At 46.3% G+C, this 24,138-nt stretch overlaps 1 protein-coding gene across 1 annotated transcript in view; it reads right to left on the bottom strand.

Moving 5' to 3' along the window:
* Positions 1-287: 287 nt before the first annotated feature.
* Positions 288-24,138, bottom strand: part of polr3b (polymerase (RNA) III (DNA directed) polypeptide B) — an 85,596-nt gene continuing 61,745 nt past the window's right edge. The window contains exons 21-28 of the mRNA XM_052030437.1: positions 21,477-21,635; positions 20,116-20,233; positions 15,418-15,560; positions 11,535-11,638; positions 10,614-10,780; positions 8,447-8,560; positions 3,808-3,981; positions 288-888 (exon numbers count right to left, since the gene is read on the bottom strand). Coding sequence (XP_051886397.1) covers positions 759-888; positions 3,808-3,981; positions 8,447-8,560; positions 10,614-10,780; positions 11,535-11,638; positions 15,418-15,560; positions 20,116-20,233; positions 21,477-21,635 — 1,109 coding nt within the window. The 3' untranslated portion in view covers positions 288-758. The remainder of the gene's footprint in view (positions 889-3,807; positions 3,982-8,446; positions 8,561-10,613; positions 10,781-11,534; positions 11,639-15,417; positions 15,561-20,115; positions 20,234-21,476; positions 21,636-24,138) is intronic.

Raw genomic sequence — 24,138 nt, 5'->3', positions numbered from 1 at the left:
GTTTGGCCTGTTTCTGTGCTGTATAACTATGACTCTTGTCCTTTACAGACACTCAGACCTCATACAGGGGAGTTTCAGGCAACCCCAGCACCTCGGTCAACAAAGGGCAGCACAGCAGGTTGTGCGGCTGCCTAACAGCTCCAGAGACCCGGGTTCCATCCTGACCTCAGGCGCTGTCTGTGTGGAGTCTGCACGTTTTCCCTGTGACCGCGTGGATTCCACTGGGTGCTCCGGTTTCTGTTTCCGTCCAGCTGAAATTTTACTCAATTCAACGATAATGTTTGTTTAAAAAATACGTTTTTTAATTGAAATATTCATGGCACACAGAACAAAAATATCCCACCACATTCAACTCCATCAATACAAAAATTAAATTAAATAGCCCACTTTTTGTGTGAGTCGGCCTCGGCCATTCAGTGCTCTCAGCTGTAGCCAATAACTCAATGACATGAGGTGGTTTGCTTTCCTTGTTTGACAGTAAAACTAATATCGATGAACAAACACAGGACCTTGTATAAACTTTACTCGCTCGGCACTAGCGGGCTGGCCAGACCTTTATGAAGGCAGCTTGAGTCAGTGCTGTGGCAATTGTATCAGCCCATCAATCACCAGCAAATGATTCTCTCTCCTCATCACACTGAGCAGGAGAGGGAACATAAATCAGTCAGGCTGAGGATTCACTCTCACCACCACAGCCCCAGGAGAGAATCTTGGTGCCACAAAATCTCTGCTTCAAGCCCTTGCTCGTCCCCTCTGCATCACTCATTGTACCTGGCCAACTTTAGCCTGGGCACAATGTTCATCGACTGCAGTTCTTGGAACAGCAGCTTACAGGCGTATGGGATTCGCAGTGACGAGACGTGACAGGAAGATTTGCAATAATGGCACCTAGAAAGACAAAGCATTCTTCAGTCAGGGGGTGGAGACCCCTCATCCTCCTCCCACTCGTCCCCAGGACCAACCCCTGCAAACCCCCTCCCACTTTCCCCACCCCACACTTGCACCTCTCTCGTTTCTCCCTTGCCCTCCCCAACCCCCACCCACTAAAGTGCTGACCACCTGATCTCCCCTCCTCACCCCCACACTAGCTGACGTTGTTAACTCCTCTCTGCTGCTGGCCATAACGGCACAGGAGACTGCTCAGCCCATTAGACCCACGCCAGCTCTCTGTGGAGAACGGCTGTCACTCTCTTTGCTCTGCTCTATCCTTTGGCCCATCAATGGATTACCTCTGATTCCACCTCGGCTGGAGGTAGAACTCCAGGCCCTTGCATTCGCTCTGTAAAATATTCTTCCTCACACCCACCCTGTATCACTTGCCCCAAACCTTAAACCCTCGCTTTATCAGGTCTTCCTGCATACATTTTATACTTACTTTAAAAATAAAAGGGTCACTGAGGAGAGGACAGGACCACTCAGGGACAGAGAATTTATGCCTGGAGCCAGAGGAAGTGGGTGAGGTAATGAACGAGGTCGGTATTCACCAAGGAGAAGGACGTGGAGGACAGTGAGGTCAGGGTGGGTATGCTGATATTCCAGGGCACGTTGGTATCAAGGAGGAGGTGTTGGGTCTCTTGAAGAACATTAAGTTGGAGAAGTCCCCAAGGCCTGATGGGATCTATCCCAGGTTATTGAGAGAGGCAAGAAAGTAGATTGCTGGGGCCTTGACACAGATTTCTGCATCCTGTGAGGATGCCCCACAGGACTGGAGAGCAGCCAATGTTGCTCCTTTGTTTAAGAAAGGCAACAGGGAAAAATAAGGAAATGATAGGCCGCTGAGCCTTACATCAGTGGTGGTCAATTATTGGAGAAGATTCTTAGGGACAGGATTTACTCACATCTGGAAAAGCGTGGACTTTAGGGACAGTCAGCACGGCTTTGTGTGGGGCAGATCACGTCTTACAAACTTGATTGAGGTTTTTGAGGAGGTGACGAAGATGATTGATGAGGGCAGGGCTGTGGATGTTGTCTACATGGACTTTAGTGAAGCTTTTGACAAGGTCCCTCATGGTGGACTGATCCAGAAGATTAAGTCACACAGAATCCACAGGAGATTGGATTCAAAATTGGCTTGGCCACAGAGGGTGGTGGTGAAGGGGTGTTATTTTGACTGGAGGTCTGTGACCAAGGTAACCTGTTCCTCCTTACCCTTTCCAAACCATCTGCAGCTCTGACAGTTGCCCACACCACTCCACCACACTCACTCACCCCGTTCTCACTGAACCAGTTGTACTCCGGATCACCAGTGGTGGGCTCTCCCGCAGACTCGGCCGATTCCCCTTTGTGTTCCCTCTCAGGACCCTCTCAGGACCCTTGCCCTCCCCAGTTCTCATCCACATGTTGCCCTCACCAAATCATCCAAAAGTAAGGTATCATTAGCTTCTGACTGCTTTCTCTTAGGAACTTGCCCAGCTCCCTGCTAAAGATACAGTTGAATCTGCCTCCACTACCACCCCTGTACTACATTCCATGTGTGAACAAGCTCCCACATGTGACTCCTGTATCACCACTCCCGGTATCTCACCCTCCCCACTCCCGGTCTCTCACCCTCCCCATTCTGTCACAGACGGACGTTCAGAACTGGATGGGCAGAAATTCCCTCCAGATGTTGGGAACACTGGAGCCTTCGGTCCCCACCATAAACTCCATTGGACTGAGGCCATTTACTTGAAACATTAACTGTGTTTCTCTCTCCACAGATGCTGCCTGACCTGTTGAATATTTCCAGCATTCTGTTCTTACTTTGAATTTCCAGCAGTTTTGCCTTTCGATTCAATCCCTCCCCCCATCTGAAACGGAACCAGAACTGTTCATGTGAGCCTCTAACCACGTGTGTCGTTAGTAAGACCCCCCCACCTCCCCCTTCACAATTCAGCTGGAGTCAAAACCTCCATCGACGCTGTAATTACCATTGCACTCGATGTGAAACATTCCTGCTGCTCTCTCCAGACCTGTCATCCTCCATGCTACCCAATGCCACCGTGTTCACACCTGGCCCATGTCCACTGACCTCAAAAGGGCCACAGTGAAGCAGCCCGCTGACTTGTGTTTCTCAGCTCCCCACTGTCTCATCCCTCCCCACCTCTACAGGCTTCGCTGGGTAACAAACTGCTTCCATGTTTACAGACGTCTTTAAGTTGATTTTGTCCACAAGTCGGAAAATAGACAAATGATACGGTAACTACACCTCCAGTGTTGAAACGAGTGGCATCAAAAGTCCATAAAACTGATTTGAAAAAGTAATTACTACAAGTGGAGAGAGAGGAAACTAGTTCTGCCATTCATGGGAACAAATGTACGTTCGATGGACTTCTAAATTTAATAACGTTATGGGAGCTGGCTCGTGTGTAGGGGTGTCTGTAAGTTGGGCCTTCGTAACCCAGGAACAGCCTGCAAGCCCCTCCAGCATGACTCTGCTTCTTCAATACTTTTAACTGTCCACAAGTTCATTACTGCGGTAACAACCAGATTAGTGATGTTGTCCATAGGATATTGGCAAACACTCTTAGTCTTCAAGATATAGCCAAGGGATCTCTTACATCCACAGAGGAGTAGATCAGGTCCTGGAGGAACCGTCTGACAGAGCTGGGGCTGTTGTCCACTGAGCCACAACTGATACACCAGATACACACACAGTACCACACGCACACTCAGTGCCATGTACACACTCAGTCCCACGCTCACAGTCTCACATATGCACTCACTCACATACACAGAGCCACACACACACACACACACACACACACACACACACACACACACTCAGTGCCACACCTAACCACAGAGGATCCAAGCACATTTACTCACCAGCCAGAATATCCCAGGAGCCCACATTGCCCGCAGACATCCACTTCAAATGCATCGCTGGAGATCATCAGTCTCTCCAGCAGCATCATGCTGGCTCCGTACCCTATCAAACAATCCCGCTCCATCTCCCCCAGACGCAGCCCTCCGTCGCGAGAGCGTCCCTCTGTTGGCTGCCTGCAGGGGCAAGGTTTGCAGAAATCGTCATGCTCAGGTTTAAACATGTAACTTGGCAGCTAACACACAGTATCCCCGCACTATCCAACCGCGGAAACTTCACACCATTTGACAGCCTCGGCCCTCGCCACATCTGATCCCAGCAACAGAGCAAGTAACACCATTAAACTTGGCTTGATCAGTGCCCGTCTCTTCAATCCCACCCCTCCCACTCTCACCCAAGGCTGAGGATCAACTGAAGGTTTCAACAATGAAATGCACAGACACATCAGCAGGAAGCCAATTGACCCATGGAGCCTGCTCCACCATCAATAAGACCATGGCTGGTCAAACACTGGCCTCAACACCATGCCCCCACCCTCTCTCTGTGCCCTCTCTCCATGCCCCCTGTCCTCTCTCCTTGCCCTCTCCCCTTGCTCCCAATTCCCCAGTAGGTTTAATCCCCACCTTGAATCTAATAAGACAATAAGAAATAGGAGCAGAATTAGGCCATTTGCCCAATCGAGTCTGCTCTGCCATTTGACCATGGCTGATCTATTTTTCCCTCTCAACCCCATTCTCCTGCCTTCTCCCCGTAACCTTTGACACCCTCACTAATCAAGAACCTATCAACCTCCGCTTTAAATACACCAATGACACAGCCTCCACAGCCGTCTGTGGCAATGAATTCCACAGATTCACCACCCTCCGGCTAAAGAGATTCCTCCTCATCTCTGTTCTAAAGGGACGTCCTTCTATTCTGAGGCTGTGCCCTCCGGTCCCAGACTCTCCCACTGATGGAAACATCTTCTCCACGTCCACTCTATCTAATCGATGACTCTGCCTCCACAGCTCGTTGGAGGCAGAGAATTTTAAAGATTCATTACTGTCTGGGAGAAGGGATTTCTCCTCCTTATCCCTGCATTAAATGGATGACCACTTATTCTGAAACTATAGCAAGTTTAGATAGCTCCACCAGCAGAAACATCTTTTCAGCATCCACTCTGTCAATCTTCAGAACCTTGTGTCTCATTAAGATCACCCCTCATTCCCCTACATTACAAGGAATATGGGCCCAACTTGCTCGACCTCATCCCTTCACTGCCAGGAATCAACACTGTGAACCTGCACTTGCCTCCAGTGCAACGCATCCTCCTTATACATGGACCAAAGCTGCACACAGAGCTCTGTGCAGTCTCCCTGGTGCCCTGTAAAGTGGCATCAAATCTTCCCTGCTTTTATACTCCATTCCCCTTCCAATAAAAGCCAACATTCCATGAGACATCTAATTACATGCTGTATTGGCATGCTAACTTTTTATGTTTCATGTAACAATGGGAGGTAAATGTGGAACAGATCAGACAGGATCCAACTAACTAATGGGACAACACACAAAGCACTGGAGGAACTCAGTGAGTCGGGCAGCATCCATGGAGGGAAATGGTCAGTCGATGTTTTGGGTTGAAACCCTTCATCAGTACTCAGGACTAATGGGACAGCCCATTTCAATTCACATTTGGTTTCCTACTCTTTATGCTGTTCTTTGGGTTAATTCTCAGAATAAAGGGGGAACTGACTGAAGGCTGTGTGAAGGACCTCTCCATGTCCACTCTATCCACCTTTCAATATTCAGTAGGTTTCACTGAGATCCCCCCTCATCCTAACCTCCAGCGAGTACAGGCTCAGAGCCATCAAACGCTCCTCGTACATTAACCCTTTCATTCCTGGGATCATTCTTGTAAACCTCCTCTGAACCCAAATGCCAGCACATCCTTCCTTAGATACGGGGCCCTAAACCGCTCACAATACTCCAGATGTAGTCTGACCAATGCCTTATAAAGCCTCAGCATTACATCCTTGCTTTTATATTCTAGTCCTCTTGAAATGAATGCTAACATTGCATTTCCCTTCCTTACTACCAACTCAACCTGCAAGTTAACTTTTAGGGAATCCTGCACTAGGACTCCCTTTACACCTCTGATTTCTGAATTCGCTCCCCGTTTAGAAAATAGTCTACACCTTTATTCCTTCTACCAAAGTGCACGACCGTACACTTCCCTACACTGTGTTCCATCTGTCACTTCTTTGCCCATTCTCCCAATCTGTCCAAGTCCTTCTGCAGACTCCCTGCTTCCTCAACACTACCTGTCCCTCCACCTGTCTTGGTATCATCCACAAACTTGGCCACAAAGCCATCAATTCTGTCATCCAGATCATTAATATATAATGTGAAAAGTAGCAGACCCAACACCGACACCTGCGGAACACCACTAGTCACCAGCAACCAAGCAGAAAAGGCCCCCTTGTCAAAGGCCTTCTGAAAATCCCAGTAAACAACATCCACTGACTCTCCTTTGTCTATCCTGCCTGTTACTTCCTCAAAGAATCCCAACAGATTTGTCAGGCAAGATCTCCCCTTAAGGAAACCATGCTGACTTCGGCCTATTTTATCATGTGCTTCCAAGTACCCCGAAACATCATCCTTAATAATGAACTCTGACATCTTACCAACCACTGAAGTCAGGCTAACTGGCCTATAACTTCCTGCCTTTTACCTCCCTCTCCTAAAGAGCAGAGTGATATTTGTGATTTTCCAGTCCACCTTAACCATTCCTGAAAGATTCTTGAAAGATCACTCCTAATGCCTCCACAATCTCTTCAGCTACCTCTTTCAGAACCCTGGGGCGTAGTCCATCCAGTCCAGGTGAATTATCTGCTTTAAGACCTTTCAGCTTCCCAAGCACCTTCTCCTCAGTAACAGCGACTACACTCACTTTTGGTATCCTCTTTTATATTCTTGGCTAGCTTACCAATTTATTTCATCTTTTCTTCCCTTATTGCTTTTTTGGTTGACTTCTGTTGGTTTTTAAAAGCTTCCCAATCCTCCAGCTTCCCACTAATTTTTGCAATACTGCATGCCCTCTCTTTTGCTTTTATGCTGTCTTTGACTTCCCTTGTCAGCTACAGTTGCCTCATCCTCCCTTTAGAATGCTGCTTCTTCTTCGGGATGAACTGATCCTGTTTCTTCTGAATTACTCCCAGAAACTCCTGCCATTGCTGCTCTACTGCCATCCCTGCTGGGGTCCCCTTCCAATCAACTTGGGCCAGCTCCTCTCTCAGGCCTCTGTAGTTACCTTCACTCACTGTAATGCCGATACATCCGATCTTAGCTTCTCCCCCTCAAACTGCAGGGTGAATCCTATCATATTGTGATCACTGCCTCCTAAGGGTTCCTTTACCTTAAGCTCCCTAATTAAATCCGGTTCATTGCACAACACCAAATCCAGAATTGCCTTTTCTCTAGGGGGCTCGATCACAAGATGCTCCAAAAAGCCATCCCGTAGGCATTCTACAAATTCCTTCTCTTGGGATCCAGTACCAACCTGATTTTTCCAATCTACCTGCATATTGAAATCCCCCATGACCACCGTAACATTGCCCTTTTTACATGCCTTTTCTATCTCCTGTTGTAATTTGTACCCCACATCCTGGCTACTACTCTGAGGTCTGTATATTATTCCCATCAGGGTCTTTTTACCCTTGCAGTTTCTTAACTCTACCCACAAGATTCTACATCTTCTGATCTTATGTCCGGGCACCAGGCAGGCAACACAGCCTTTTCAGGTCTCTTGATCCTTGCGACAGAGAATTGTGTCCATTCCGCTGACTATACTATCCCCAGTCACAACTGCATTTCTCTTCCCTGCCCCTCTTGAAAGGCTCCCTGAACCACGGTGCCACGGTTCAGTTGCTCATCCTTCCTACAGCCCCCACTCTCATCCACACAGGGAGCAAGAATCTCAGACCTGTTGGACAAGCTCAAGGGCTGAAGCCCCTCCAGCACTACCTCCTGGATCCCCCTACCTGCTTCACTCACAGTCACACCCTTTTGTTCCTGACCACAGACCAAATTTGAAGCAGTTAATCTAATGGGTGTGACTGCCTCCTGAAACACAGCGCCCAGGTAACTCTCCCCCTCCCTGACGCGTCGCAGTATTTGAAGCTCAGATTCCAGGTCATCAACTTTGAGCCGGAGTTCCTCGAGCAACCAACACTTGCTGCAGGTGTGGTCACCAGGAACCAAAATGGGGTCCACCAGCCCCCACATCATGCAGCCACAACACATCACCTGATCCTGCATCCTTACTTTATTTAATTAATTGTAATTTGGTGACTTTTTATTTAACGACTATAAAAAGCCTTACCTGCTACCCACCCGTGCCCCCTCACCAAAACCTCTTGAGCCAAAGCCTCAGATTCCCACTCCTACACTGGCCCAATGGCTGCTCCGCTTTCCCCTACCTTCCTTCTATTGGCTGAGTTGCCACACACTCAGCCAATCACACAACTCCACTCTGCTGCTCTGGCTGTAGCAACTGGCTTCCACCAGCAGCCCACCAAATGTTGGCCTCTAAGTCGTGGCGTAACATCATTAATCAACATAAGAATGAGGGAAATAACCGGAACCACAGTGGTAACGACTCACCGGGTGAGAACAGCCCGGGGACCTCGGGCTCGAGCGTGCATCTTATCGAGGACCATGTGCTTCAGCTTCTGGTAATACACAGGACCGAAGTAGATGTACGCTTCCAAGGGCTCACTGCGAGGAAGGAAAGAACGAGTGTGAGAATAATGAGAAGTTAAGAACTTTTAAAGTGGAAAAGGAGGGGAGGGAATTGCCAAGCTCAAGCCCAGACTGCAAAAGGCTGTGGCTGATGCACAAGACATCAGAACCGGAGTGTGGGTGAAGTTGGACACTGACACTGGACACTGGGTGCAACTGAACATTTTCACAGTTTCTGCATCACTATCCGAGGACTCCGTGCACTGGTCTCACTAGTCCCTTCTTTCCCTCAACCCTCCTCAGTCTGTTACTTAGATGTCTGAAGAAACCATTTCCTTTTTTTTGAATGTTGGCTATCAGCCTATTTCCATACTCCCTCTTTGCCCTCAGCTCCTTCTCCACTTTCAAACTTGCTAAAATCAGTCCAATTCTCAACCTGACATCTGTAGTACCTACTCTTCTGCCGCACCTTACTTTGATTTCTTTTGTCATCCAGGGTCCTTTGGCTTAAACTTTAAACTCGTTTTATACACCCTTGCCCTGAGAAACACTGACCATTCGTTCTAGTTTTATACACCCTTACCCTGAGAAACACTGACCATTCGTTCTAGTTTTATACACCCTTACCCTGAGAGAAACACTCTGACCATTCGTTCTAGTTTTATACACCCTTAACCCTGAGAAACACTGACCATTCATTCTAGTTTTATACAGCCTTACCCTGAGAGAAACACTCTGACCATTCGTTCTAGTTTTATACACCCTTACCCTGAGAAACACTGGCCATTCATTCTAGTTTTATACAGCCTTACCCTGAGAGAAACACTCTGACCATTCGTTCTAGTTTTATACAGCCTTACCCTGAGAAACACTGGCCATTCGTTCTAGTTTTATACACCCTTACCCTGAGAAACACTGGCCATTCATTCTAGTTTTATACAGCCTTACCCTGAGAGAAACACTCTGACCATTCGTTCTAGTTTTATACACCCTTACCCTGAGAAACACTGACCATTCGTCTTATCCATGCCCCTCATATTTTACAAACCTTTCTAAGGCTACCCCTCAGCCACCTACGCTCCAGGTCGCAGCCTGTCCAGTCATGCCTTACATCTCAAGCCCTCCAGTTCTGGCAACATCCTCGTGAATCCTTTCTGCACCCTCTCCAGCTGAATGACATCCTTCCTATAGTACGGCGACCAGAACTGCGCACAATACTCCAGGTGCAGTGTCACCAACGTTCTATACAGCTGTTACAAGACGTCCCACTTCTTGTACTCAATCCCCCGTCCGATGAAGACAAGCGTTCAATACACCTTCTTCACCATGTTCAGGGAACTACGTACTTGTACCCCTGGGTCTCCCTGTTCTACAACACTCCCCAGGGTTCAGTCATTTACTGTGCAAGTCCTGCCCTGGTTTACCTTTCCAAAACGCATTACTTCACACATGTCTGATTTAAATCTCATCTGCTATTCCTTGGCTCACGTTCTCAGTTGATCTAGATCCTGCCGTAACCATTGGCAACCTTCTTCACTGTCTATGATACCACATATTTTAGTGTCATCCACAAACTTACCAACCATGCCACCTCCACTCTCATCCAAATCATGGAGAAATATGACAAACAGCAGGGGACCCAGCAGCATTCCCTCCTCCACCACCCTGTGACTCCTTCCACCTAGCCAGTTTTGCATCCAGACGGCTCTCTCCCCCCAGATCCCATGTGACCTCATCTTCCAGACCGGAATACCACGTAGGACCTTGTCTCGGAGATATCCTAAATGTACATCAGAAATTCACTAGTGAGTGCCTCACAGTTGGGCTCACAGCCAGCAGTGCAAGGACAACTCGTTTCTGCTCATGAACTCAAACCAGATATCTCAGATTCTCAACAACTCTTTAAATCTCCACTTAACCGCTGCTGCTCGAAGCAAAGCAACACAGAACGTGGAAAACAGGAGTCTATTCGGCCCTTGAGCTTGTTCAGCCCTTCCATGCAGCTTTCCCAATAGCCCTTGAAACCTGCTGTGTCTACCCCAGCTTTGCCAGCCCTAACCCATTTATTAACCGCCCGTATCCGTCATACCCAGTGATCCCAGAGGTGACGTAGTCCTTGCCCAGGTAGTTGTAACCGTAGTGTATCAGATCCTCACACACATCCTTCACTTTGCTTCCTCCAAACGCTGTGCCATAATGGAACCTGCCATCCAGGACACCAGCTTTCCCTGCCAGCAACTCGATCAACTTCCCAACCTGCGGACACAAGGAGGCGTCACGACAGACAAACAAACTGTGGAAATCCATAACTGCTCACCCAATTCTCAATCTCGCCTTCAAAGCCTGAACTGACTTCGTCTTGTCACTTGCTGCACGTAGGTCACAGAGACCATTCTGTTACAGCCTGTCCTCTCTGGAGCTGCTGTTTCTCTTACACTGTTTCTACTGCCCGGTTTCTGCCTGGTCACAGCTGCCCTGTTTAGGAGTTAGCTGGTGCACCTGGTCATACAGGGCAAGAGCTCTTCTCCAGAACTGAACACAAGGAGCAATATGTGGAAAATCCCTGCTCAGTAAAGAATCCAACAACTTTAACTGATCCTGAGCACTTTGTAAACCAGCGGACTGACAGGGTCAGAATAATGCAGGCTCCAGGTTATCTCCGAAATCTAGGACCAATCCGGAGGCAGCTCTGGATTTAAATCACATTTTATGTTGGGATAACTGGACATGCCTATCCACCTCTGAAGGTTTGGAAAACAATAGTTTGGCACCCGTGCTTTAAGACATCACCAGTTCTCAGCAGTTCCAGACTTCTTGATAATTAGTGAACCTTCAACTGTTTGGTTGCAATCAATTTTTTTTGAAAAGGATCTGCCTGAAGTTCTCATTGCTAGGCAGTGCTGCCGAGAGCAACACTCTGCCCCCTTTCCATTCTCCTGAGTTAGATCACTGGGACTCTGTCCATCTGCAGTAAATCATTGTGCCAGAGACCAGGCCAGTCAAGGCTCACCGTCATGCGGGAGGGGTAACCATGAGGGTTCATGATGATATCAGGGCAGATTCCACTGTCACAGAACGGCATGTCTTCCTGAGGTACAATCAAACCACAGACACCTAAGGGCAGAGAGAAATGATGTTTGGAAAATTGCTCAACTGTAATTATTTACAAATCCACCATGCATCGCGATTCTGAAAGGTGACCATATTCGCCAAAACATTTATAAACCACGACGGTCACTGGGATATTTTCACTTGGTAATGTAGGGTCAGACATTCACAGATCGTCAAAGGTGACGGGGCAAAGGGAGCAGTGGACCAGGGGCCAGGACAGAGCTCGCAGCAGCTTAAATACAACCTGGAAATCTGTGGTTAGTAATCCCAGCAGTGACACCTTGTGCCTCCAGTCCCAGGGTTAACAAACCAATGGCATCAGGAAGACCAGGGTCAACTAATTAGTGTTGGCTTGGCCAACAACACCCACATCCTGAGAACCAAACTGAGAGACGCTGAACGGCAGCTTCCAGAGCGAAGGTTTCATGATGTACAGGAACTTTCCAATGTCTGAGGAAACACAAACTTGACCAACAGTAGTGCAGTTAGAAGTAACAGCAAGGACAGATGAGGAAACCTCAGCCAGGTTATCGGAGAGTCTTACAGGGGGACAGGAGAATGGTGGATCACAGGTAGTGCCTGCAGTGCGGCAGGAGGGTATAGTGTCCGCTGACATGGCAGTAAGTCCTTACGGACAGAACTGGGGGTTGGGCACACATGAAACAGCACCTTAAAGGATTACAGACAAGACCGAACAGTTTGCTAACCTTGATTTTTGATGTGACAGGTGAATGAGCATCTTTTGGGAAAACTTCAGCCAGACTTCCTTATATGATTTAATAAGCAAAACGGTGAATAGCAGCAGAGTGTACAAACCGCAGACTGCCTGGGCCACAGAGGGCCAGTGTCTTGTTTGTTTTGTGTGAAAGGGAATGATAAAAGATGCATGAAATTGACACAAAAAGGCAGGAAAACAGAAAGAACCAGGGGTACTCCGTCAGAGGCAGCTCATAGCCTTTGGTGAGCTGCATAACAATGGGACCTACAGATCCAACACAGCTGTGGGTTTCATTAGATGAAGAGACTGGTGGACTAGAGTAAATAATTAACCTATTGTGATCCAGTGAAAGTGCTGACAGGGCTAACCATATCTAAGGCGTTTTACTAACATTTTTCCCCAATTTAATTGCACATTTATATATTGATTTTGTGGACCGTACACATCACCTGCATTAAAACAAACCACGTAACGGCAAAAACACACCACAGTTTTCAATGTGAACACAAGAAGAATCGTAGGAACAATTCACTCAAACCTTATGATCTTACCACACTTGCAATTCCAAAACCATCATGAGAAGCTGATGACAGAGCCAGGTTTACCATCTGAGTCTCAAGAGTACTTTGAGCTCCTGTACTAGAGGATTCACTTTACACCACTTTGCCTCTCATGTATGTGATTTTGCTCAAGCCCAGTTATATCTCCCCACTACATGCAGCAGTATTAGTTAAAGAGAGTGAATGCTAATTAATACATTAGAAAGATTAAAATACTCCTGGGAGCTGCTATTATAAAACAATTAGCACAGAGTCTAGAGATGCTGCAAATGGAGAATGGGTTAAGGGCCCCTTTGCAATACAGTTTGCATTTACTGCTCCACTCCTGGTTGTGTTTGTGGGAGGCAATTAAGGGCCATAAAATGGTAATGAAACTGTTTTGCATACTTAATTAGGAGGTCAGAAGGTTACCGGTTCAGGTCTTGTATCTGAAAACATACACTGTGGGACATTTACAGGCGTCTGTGCCTTTCACATTTCATGGCTTAAGCAGAATGAACGAATGTTCAAGAGGCTTCCTTTATAAAACAGATTGCAATAAGCAAGTTCTTCCAATAGATTTAAATTACAATTTGCACAAGTATTTGTTTAAAAAGTGCGATTTTAAACTAAGAAAACTATCCAGAGTAAAACATTTCAAGATAACATTTCCATATGTTAATTTCCTCATCACTTTGAATGAGGAATTCCTCCGGTTGGATTGACTGGATGATAATTATGAGCTGTATTTAAAAGCGGGATACCTGGCAAACCAGCACTTGCCTTATTGGAACGTGAGCTAGAGTAACTGAACCCCATTCCTCTTTCCCCTACAGTAGACCTGTCCCCTCTCAGAGGTGTGTAAGGCCATGCAAAGGTGCCCATCAATGGTGCAGACTTGCCCAACCAATTCGGACATGGTGACTGGAAATAGAAAAGCATCCAGTGTGGTTACTTTGGAAATTGGAATGGTGGCTGACTGGGTTCTAATCTACACCCAGGTTTTGCAATAAAGCAAGTCTGAAACGGCTGACATGGATACTGGGGGCCAGAAGTGGGAAGGTATTCCATTCTCCAGATTGAAGGGACAGGAGGAGGCCATTCAGCCCTGTCAGCCTTCAACCAGACTGCAGCTGATCCTGTCTTAACTTCATCCACCCAGTTTCACTCTGCACCCCTAAACCAACGAAAATCGATCAATCTCAAATCAACAAAAAATAATCAATCTCATATAGACAGACTGTATCTTTTTTCCCAGGGTTGAAATATCTAATACAAGACAGCAGGCATTAAAGGTGAGAGGGGGCAGGTTCAAAGGAGATATGTGGGGCAGGTTTTGTTTTTACACAGAGAGCGGTGGGTGCCTGGAATGTGCTGCCAGGGGTGGTGGTGGAGGCAGGTACGACAGAGGCATTTAAGAGGCTCTTAGATTGGCACATGTGCAGAGAACGGAGGGATATGGACACTGTGTAGGCAGAAGGGATTGGTTTACTTAGGTATTTAATTACTAGCTTAATTTGTTGGGCACAACATGGTGGGCTGAAGGGCCTGTTCCTGTGCTGCACTGTTCTGTGGTCAATCCAAAAATTGATCTATCTCAAACCAACAAAAAAAATCGATTGATCTCAACCAGCTGTCATTTATTGGGGTGCAGAGTTCTGATTCCCACTGCCCCTCACGTGAAGAAGTCTCCCTGTTGTTACTCCTGACAGCCTGGCTCTGAATTTAGGGTTCTGGTACCTCTAGAATCAGGACCCACTCGAGGAATGGGATTTTCTGCATCTATTCCGCTGAACCCTTTTATCACTTAAGGCATTTTAGTGGGATCCCTACAATGTTGAGTGGAATGCCATGAAATACACACATCTATTCTGGGCCCAACACATTGATGCAATCACGAAGAAGGCACGTCAGTGGCTCTAATTCATTAGGAGTTTGAGGAGATTTGGTGTATCACCAAAGACTCTTGCAAATTTCTACAGATGTATGGTGGAGAGCATTCTGACTGGTTGCATCACAGCCTGGTATGGACACTCCAATGTCCAGGATTGAAAGAGGCTGTGGAGAGTTGTAGACTCAGCCAGCTCCATCATGGGCTGCTTCTTCCCCGCCGCCATCAGATTTCTGAACGGTTCACGAACCCATGAACACTGCCTCGTTATTCCTCGTTTGCACTGTTTATTTAGTTTTGTAATTTATGGTAATTTTTATGTCTTTATGTCAAGTTTCACTCCATATGTCAGTGATAATAAACCTGACTCTGATTCATCACAAAAAATGAATTAATTAAAATTAATTTTAAAAATACCGTTCTTAGAGCTTAACCCCTTTAGACGTAGTACTTCCCTGCATTCAGCACAAAGCAGATATCTCCCTGCTGTCCTCAGAACTGAACACAATTATGCCAAATGAGAGCTCAACAAGGCTCTGTACAGGTGAAGCCTTGCTTCCTAACTTAAATTCCCATCCCTGCTGGTTGTTCCCTACAAATGGTAGGTACAAGGTATGGACATATTCCAGTTTACCTTTCTGTCCGTGTCGACTGCTGAATTTGTCACCGATCTCTGGACGCCTCGTCTGTCTCAACAGAATTTTAATTAAGAATGCATCTTCAGAGTTTGAAGAGATCATCACCTTCTCAATATACGAGTCTGTTGCTCCTTTGTAGCTGTCAATATAAGTGACATATTAGAGTCATAGAACAATACAGCACGGATACAGGCCCTTTGGCCCAACCAGGCCATGCTGACCATGGTGCCCAACCAACTAGTCCCAATTTCCTGCATTCTGCCCATACCCTCCAAGCCCTGCCCCTCCATGTACCTGTCCACTAGTAATCTCACAGTCCAGCATATTGGTAATCTCAGGATTAGACAGTCTGGAACCGTCAGTAATCCCAGGATTAGACAGTCCGGAACCGTCGGTAATCTCAGGATCAGACAGTCCAAAATTGTTGGTAATCTCAGGATTGGACAGTCTGAACCGTCGGTAACCTCAGGATAGGACAGTCCGGAACCGTCAGTAATCTCAGGATCGGACAGTCCGGAACCGTCGGTAATCCCAGGATTGGACAGTCCGGAACCGTCGGTAATCCCAGGATCGGACAGTCCGGAACCGTCGGTAATCTCAGGAGAGGACAGTCTGAACCATCGGTAATCTCAGGATAGGACAGTCCAGAACCGTCAGTAATCCCAGGATCAGACAGTCTGGAACCGTCGGTAATCTCAGGATTGGACAGTCCAGAACCGTCGGTAATCTCAGGATTGGACAGTCCGGAACCGTTGCAAAACAAACCAGGAGCAGTACACCACTCGGCCCCTCAAGCCTGCTTCAGTACCTAATGAGATCACAGCTGATCTTATAACCTCAACTTCCCATTCCCGTCTACCCTGCAGTAACCTTTCAACCACCTGATTATCAAGAATCTATCTAGCTAAACATTAAAAATATTGACTCATTTTCACCATCCTTTGAGGAAGAGAGCTGCAAAGGCCCACAACCCTCAGAAATACTTTCACCTTACTTCTGCCTAAAATGGACAGCCCTTAATTTGAAACAGTGATGCCATAGGCTTTCCCAGCTCTCTCTCTTTTTCTACCTTTTTTTCCTCCTTATCTTTGAGCCATCCCCCGGTGGATCTGCTCTCCCCTCCTCCACACCTGCCTATCACTAGCTCTTACCTGCATCTACCTATCACCACCCTGTGCCCACCCCACCTCCCCTCTTCTGTCCACCTATCACTGCTCTGCTTTTCCCTCCCATATATTGGGCTTCCCCTTTTCCTAGCTTCAGTTCTGAAGAAGGGTCCTGACCCAAAACATTGACCGCCTGCTTTTCTCCACGGATGCTGCCTGGCCTGCCGAGTTCCTCCAGCATCATCGTGTTTTTCATATGAAACAGTGATCCTTAGTTTTAGATTGTCCCACAAAGGGAAATATCCTCTCTACATCCGTCCTGTGAAGACCTCTTCAGATCCTAGAAGCTTCCATCAAATCCCCTCTCATTTTTCTAAACTCCAGAAAACAAGCTCAATTGGTTTAATCTTTCCTGATGGGACAACACAGCTATTCCAGGTATTTGTCCAGAAAGCCTCTACCAGTACATTAACATCATGCCTTGATTTAATGCCGATGTTATGCTGCTAATCAAGAGAGGGGTGAAGACAGTAAGCGACTATAGACCAGTTAGCCTAATGCCTGTCATTGAGATAATGCTGGAATCCATTATGAAGGAGGTAATAGAAGAACAGTTAGAGAATTGTAAGAAAATCAAGCAAACTGCTTTTATAAAAGGGAAACTGCATTTGACAAGTTTTCTAGAGATTTTGGGGATGTAGCAAACAGGGTGAATAAAGGGAATCAGGAGATGTAGTGGATTTGGATTTCCAGAAGGTGTTTGATAAGGTGCCACATAAAAGGTTAGGGGTGCCTGGGGCTAGGGATAGGGAACCGAGAAACAGGGAGTGGGGATATATGGTCATTTTTGGATTGGCAATAGGTAACAAATGCGATGCCACAGTATTCAGTGCTGGGGCTTCAACTAGTTATGATCTCTACTCATGACTTTGATGAGGTTCTGAGCGCACTGAAGCTGACGTTACAAATTTAGGCAGGTCAGCAAGTTGTGAGGACACAGAGAGCCTGCAAAGGGATTCAGGTAGCTTCAGTGAATGGGCAAGAAGTTGCCAGATGGAGTAGCATGTGGGAAAAATTCTGCCCATACCCGCATTACTCCTGGCCAAAGCCTAAATCAGTACCCCATTGTCCTTGCACCATCAGCTAACGGACATAACTTTTCTCTGTCTACCTCATCTACACCTGTCAGAAATGTGTGCACCTTAATCAATTCACCCCACAATGTCCTTTGCTTCAAGAACATCAGTTTCTCCAGTCTAAACTTTTGGTTGAAATCTCTCATTCCTGGAAACATTCTGATAAATCTCTCCTGCACCTTCTCTAAGACCTTCACATTTACCCAAATTACTGTCACTAGAGTTGCATGCAATATTCTAGCTGTGGCCAAATCAGAGCTTTATAAAGGTTCAGAACAATGTTTGCATTCATGCCTGTGTTTATGAACTCCAAGTCCTGCAGCTTTGCTAACTATTCTCTCAATATGTCCTGCCACCTTCAAAGGCAAACGTTTTGATGAACTACCATACTTTACGATTTTCTTCAAGTTCACAATGATATTCACAATGGAGATAACATTCTTCCCTCATTAGGGTTGGACACTACACAACAAAATGTTAGTTCTCACAAGGAAAAATAAACTTATTTTGTGCCTTGTATTTCCAGGAAACATTCTCGCATTGAATGACTTTGAACAGCAGCTGGTGTTAGGTGAATGAATCTGCCTGCTCCTAGAATTAGGTTTGAGCCCATAACCTAGAATAAAAATAGTACCATAGAGTCATACAGCAAGGGAACAGACTCTTTGACCCAGCACGTCCCAACCAACATCGAGTATTCATTCACACTAACCTAACACTAATCCCATTTTATTCTCCCCACATTCCCATCAACTCTCTCCAGAAACTACCCCTCACCCACACACGATGGGATATTTACAGCGGCCAATTAACCTATCAACCTGCTTTGGATGTGGGAGGAATCTGGAGCACTTGGGAAAAATCCATGAGGTCCTGGGAGAACGTGCAAACTCCACGCAGACAGCACCGGAGGTCAGAATTGAAGCAGGATCAGTGGAGCAGTGAAGTAGTAGCACCACCAGCTGTGCTATAGTGTGACAGATTTGCTGAGTTACACTAGGCAGGGGAGCAGTGATCTCGTGATTAACCTGAACCTTTCACACCTGGTGCCAGATGGTAATCCAATTACAAAACAGAAACTTTATCTTTTAAATATGATTAAAAAGCTAAGTTTTTACAATGAGTTTACAGATCTGCATCGTGTACATTGGATGACGAGCTCTCTCCTGGGATCCAGCCTACTGCAGGGGTGTGCAGGTGCGGCAGCTCATGCTGAGGGAACCCTACACTGCTGGATGTCAAGGAAGTGGATCAGGGCACGATGAACAAACGTAGATGGACAAGTCGAGTTTAAAGATGATCCATGATTTGACCCAACGATGGATTGGCTTTGAAGGTCTGAACGGCCCCACCTGTTCGTGAGGTTCTTGTGTCTTTTTATTTATTCACCAAATGGACATTGGTGGCATGGCCAGGATTCGTAGTCCATCCCTGATTGCCCTTGTGGAGGTAGTGGTGAGCTGCCTCAGTCAGAGAGAGTGACAGCAGGAAACTGGCCCTTCAGCCCGCTGAGTCCTCACCAACCATCCACCCCCAGTACACCATCCCTGTGTTAATCCCATTCGTTATTCTCCCCACATTCTCATTCATTGCCTTCTTGAACCACTGCAGATATGTGGTGGAGGTCTGTAACAACTCAGTGGTTACTAGTATTGGAGAAGGCACTTAAGACTCAACCATCTTGGGGTCATATGCAGGCCTGAACAATAAGCATGGCTGGTTTCCTTCCCCAGCGGTGACAACTGAACCAAATGGGATTTTTACAATAACCACGTGGATTTTTATTAACTGAATTTAAGCTCCATCTGCTATTGTGGGAATTGTCTAAGGTTCACAGATCAGTAGTCCAAGCCTCTGGAGTGCTGGTGGAGCAGTAGAACCACGATGTTACCATACTGGTGATCTGCCTGGGTGTAAAGTTAAAGCTCAACCCAAATCCGGCCCAAGTCAAGCCCAAAGAATTATAGTTATTTCCATACCTCGTCCTACCCACCATCGCAGTGAGAGTCAATGGCCAGAGGATTCCACCCCAAGTCACAGCACTGCAGGCAGGGGAAACCCTTCAGCATGGTGACGGACACAACTGAAAATCCGCAGGACCAGACCAGCTTATTACCTGCCCAAACCAACCCAAACCTGCCAAGTGGTCGCGTCCCAAATGGGCTTGAACCGGGTGGCCAGACTCTCCACCACATCGCTACCATTGTTCTTGGGCAAAACTGTCGACAGTGTTTACCTATGTTATGAGGATGAAGCACTTCCAAAGTATGTCAGCAGCTGTAAGGTGCTGGGGGTCATCCCGCAGATGGGAAAGACACTGTACTAATTTTCTTTAAATATCAAGCACACTAAATTACATTCTTGGCCTCAACCCCATTTTCGTGCTTTTTTTAAAAAAAATGTATTCCCAGAAATGTAAGTGTGGGCGGCAGAATTCAGTGCCTTAACGTACGTGATTGGGACATCACGAAACTGCGGCTGTTGGGATTGGGCTGTTCCCTCTAGTGGCGTCTGTGTAACTGTTGGCATGGACTTGTTCACCAGCACTTGTCGGTTTTCCACTTTCTCCCCTAAACAAATGGAATGATGAGAAGAAATCAGGAAAGTGAAATACCTCCAGAACTTCCGATCTACAGCAAGATATTATAAAGAATAAATTGCCTGTTTAATTGTAATGCAGTCAGAACAATTGCAAAATAATGTAGTCCATTCAATATACACATCCCAGTGACTAACTACATCTAGCTTTCTTCTGTATTGGACTATCAGTCAAATCCAGTAAGCTAAACATTTGATCTCTAATTTCTGAGCTCAGAGTTATGCAGTGCACTGTTCTACAGGTACCGGAAGCCCATGGGTTGAACAAGGAAAATGTATATGGAATCACTTGTGAGTACGACCTAAAACTTGAGAGAAATCCAACTGGCAAATCAGGAGAAACACCTTTCCCCAGAGAGAAGTGAGAAAGTGGCTTTTCTCTCACGGGGTTGAGGTTAATAGCAGAGGTAGACTTAACGAGGGAGCTAACTAAATGTGAGGGAACAGAAGGGAGTGTTGACAAGGTGAGATGCAGAGGGGTGGGAGAAGCTCATGTGGAGCATAAGCACTGACACAGAGCAGTTGGAACAAATGGCCTGTTCCGTAGAGACACAACGAAATATTGGAAAAACACTATGATGCTGGAGGAACTCAGCAGGCCAGGCAGCATCCGTGGAAAAAAGCAGATGGTCAACGTTTTGAGTCAGGACCCTTCTTCAGGACTGAAGATAGGAAAAGGGGAAGCCCAATATATAGGAGGGAAAAGCAGAGCAGTGATAGGTGGACAAAAGAGGGGAGGTGAGGTGGGCACAGGGTGGGGATAGGTCGATGCAGGTAAGAGACAGTGATGGGCAGGTGTGGGGGAGGAGGGGAGAGCAGATCCACCAGGGGATGGGTCAAAGGTAAGGAGAGAAAGAAAGAAAAAGATAGGCTAGGAAAGGGAAGAAGAGAAGAAGCCTGGTGGGGGGGGGGGGGGGGGGGGGGGGGGGGGGGGGGGGGGGTCGGGGGGTGGGATTACCTAAAGTGGGAGAATTCAATGTTCATGCTGTTAGGCTGCAAGGTTCCAAGATGGAAAATGAGGTGCTGTTCCTCCAGTTTGCCTCCAGATTCCAGCATCTGCAGTCCTTGGTTTCTCTATTGGAAAAACTCGTAGCTTAAATGAGCTTGAGAGCAGGAGAGAGTCATTGAAAGGAAAATGTCACCAAAGAGCATCTTAATAAGATGCTACATTTTGCTCGTTCTCCAAGCTGACCCAATGCATTCACGATCTCTTACCTGGGGAGCAAATACCATCTGCGTCTAAAATTTCATGTCGCCAGATCGGCTTTCGTGTGGCTGCATCAAGCATTGGACCCATGACTTTGTCGAAAGTTTGATTGGTATAACGTTTCAGGGTACACTTTGCATTTTTATACACAAGGCATCTTCCAAAACCTTGGAGAGAAGAAAAAGGATAATTGTACTAATTATTACAGCTGAACATTCCTGAAGCAACCAGTCAGTTTCCGAAGATGTGCACTTCTCACAGGGGCTTAATGCAGATCTTCCCTTGGAGCTGGACGTTCTTATACCAATGACAGCAGGAGCGGTGGAGAGGCAGGACGGGCAGTGCCAGTGTGGGTAGACGAGAGAATAAATGGTATTCCAAGGTGTCAACAACTGAAACATATGTTGCCATCCAGAGGCAAGGGATCTGGACAAAACAGACAAGTTTTATAACAATTGTCCAGTTCTATTTTGCTGGCAAGGTGAGAAATGGCAGGTAGAATGGCAAGGAACAGCCGCAGTGGCCATTTCCAGCCACACCTTGCTCTATTATAACAATGTGGTGCTGACCAGGAAAAGGGGACTTTACATGAACAATCTCTGGGTTACAATGTAAAAACAGGCAGCACTTTACTGAGCAGCACACACAATGTTCATGTCATTCTGCAGTCTGCCCCACTGGGTGCTGTGTTTGAACTATGTTTCAAGCATTTTCTTTATGAAAAAGCTGCACGTTTACGGTCCTTTTATTGGATTCAATGCTGACACATGGATATCCCTGATTTTAATTGCTACACAATTTTTGGCCATACTATCAGCAGCCTAGGCATCAAGTTCTGTAATCGCTTCCCGAAACCTCATCATCTTTCTCCTCCTAAGTTCCTCAAATTCTCTTTGACTAGGCTTTTGGTCATCAGATCTCAATATGTTGCTTAGAGTTAAATTCTCTTCTATTATGCTCCTCAAGTGCTTGGATGTATTAAGATGTTATGGATGCTTTGTAAATGCAAGTAGTTGTAATGGCGACTCTAACACACACAATCCTCTACGGTCCTGAAAGCACACCATCTACCATTTATTGCAGTGCATGTATTTCAGGACTGCACTATAGCCCTGCTGATTGTTTTGAATCTGGTTGTAATGAAACTGATGGTTACACTTTGTTTGTCTACCTGCATTGTACTTTCTCTGTAATTGTAACACTATATTCAAAGGAGATGTGTGGGGCAAGTTTTGTTGTTTTACACAGAGAGTGGCGGGTGTGTGGAATGTGCTGCCAAGGGTGGTAGTGGAGCAGAGATGATAGATGCTCTTAGATCAGAGAATGGAGGGATTTGGACCACATGCAGGCAGAAGAGATTAGGTACCATTAGTTCAATTAGTTCGGCACAACATGGTGGGCCGAAGGGCCTGTCCCTGTGCTGTACTGTTCTATGTTAACTCTGTGATTTTACTGCCAGAATGCAGGAGCATTTGGCAGAATGCATTTTAATAGTGGGAGTTTCCTACACAAGAATCTTAAATACCCAAAAATTACTGGTGCACAGGGGCTTCTAAAAACTGGGTTAACAACAACCTTCGATGTGAGGTTTTGAGCTACGATGGTCAAAACTGAAACTGCAGTTTCGACTCTCAGTGAATGTTTTGTAGAACCATTCCGCTATGCAATATTTAAAATTAGAATTTTACAATCCATTGTCTTGAGCATGCAGGGAACGATCACAACTTGGTGAGACACTAAGAAAAGGCGTGTAAGTTCTGACAGAGTCTCCAACTTGAAACGCAAACAGTGTTCCCCTTTCCACAGACACTGCCTGACCTGCTCTGAGTGTTTTCAGCATTTTCTGTTTACGTTTCAGACCTAGGCATCTGCATTCTTTTGATTTTCACTCAGAAAAGGTGTCCCTTTCGCACTGGGTATGACTGTGGGTCATACCCCACATTTCCCACTGGGTATATCAAACACTAATGAGGTTAAATCTGGAATATTCTGTGTAGTTTTAGTCGCCTCAGTTTAGAAAGGACGTGATTGTCCTGGAAAGGGTGCTGAGGAGATTCACCAGAATATTCCTGGGATATTGCACTATTTACTTATTTTTGTAACTTATAATAATTTTGATGTCTTTATGTCTTGCACTGTACTGCTGCCACAAAACAACACATTTCATGACTTAGGTCAGTGATAATAAATCTGATTCTGAGTTATGAAGAGAATGGAGAGGCTGGGTTTGTTTTCCTTGGAGCAGAGTAGGATGAGGAGGGACCTGAGAAAGGTGTACAAAATTAGGAAGGGCATAGGTTTAAGGTAAGGGGTAGCAGAATTAGAGGGGATACAAGTAAGAATGTTTTTCCACAGAGAATGTTTGGGGCTTGGAATGAGAGGCTGGTGAAGTGCTGTTTCACGTTTAAGAAGTATCTAGATAAGAATATGCGTGGTTGAGCCATAGAGGGTTACGGACCAAATGCTGATAACTGGTATTACAACGGATGGGTAATTGACGGTTGGCATGGGCGATTGCCATGGGGGCTGGGGGACTGCTTCTGTGCTGTATGTCTCTACGCTCAGGAAATCAGCAGCGTCAGTAGAAAGAGAAGGAAATCATGTTTGAACAATTTATTGACGTTCTCTGAAGAAGTAACGAGCTAGGGATAAAGGGGAAACTGGTACTAT

The sequence above is a fragment of the Pristis pectinata genome, chromosome 15, assembly GCF_009764475.1.
Source record: "Pristis pectinata isolate sPriPec2 chromosome 15, sPriPec2.1.pri, whole genome shotgun sequence".
Lineage (NCBI taxonomy): Eukaryota > Metazoa > Chordata > Chondrichthyes > Rhinopristiformes > Pristidae > Pristis > Pristis pectinata.
Note: the sequence above shows the minus strand (reverse complement) of the source record. Positions and strands in the feature narration are given on the sequence as shown.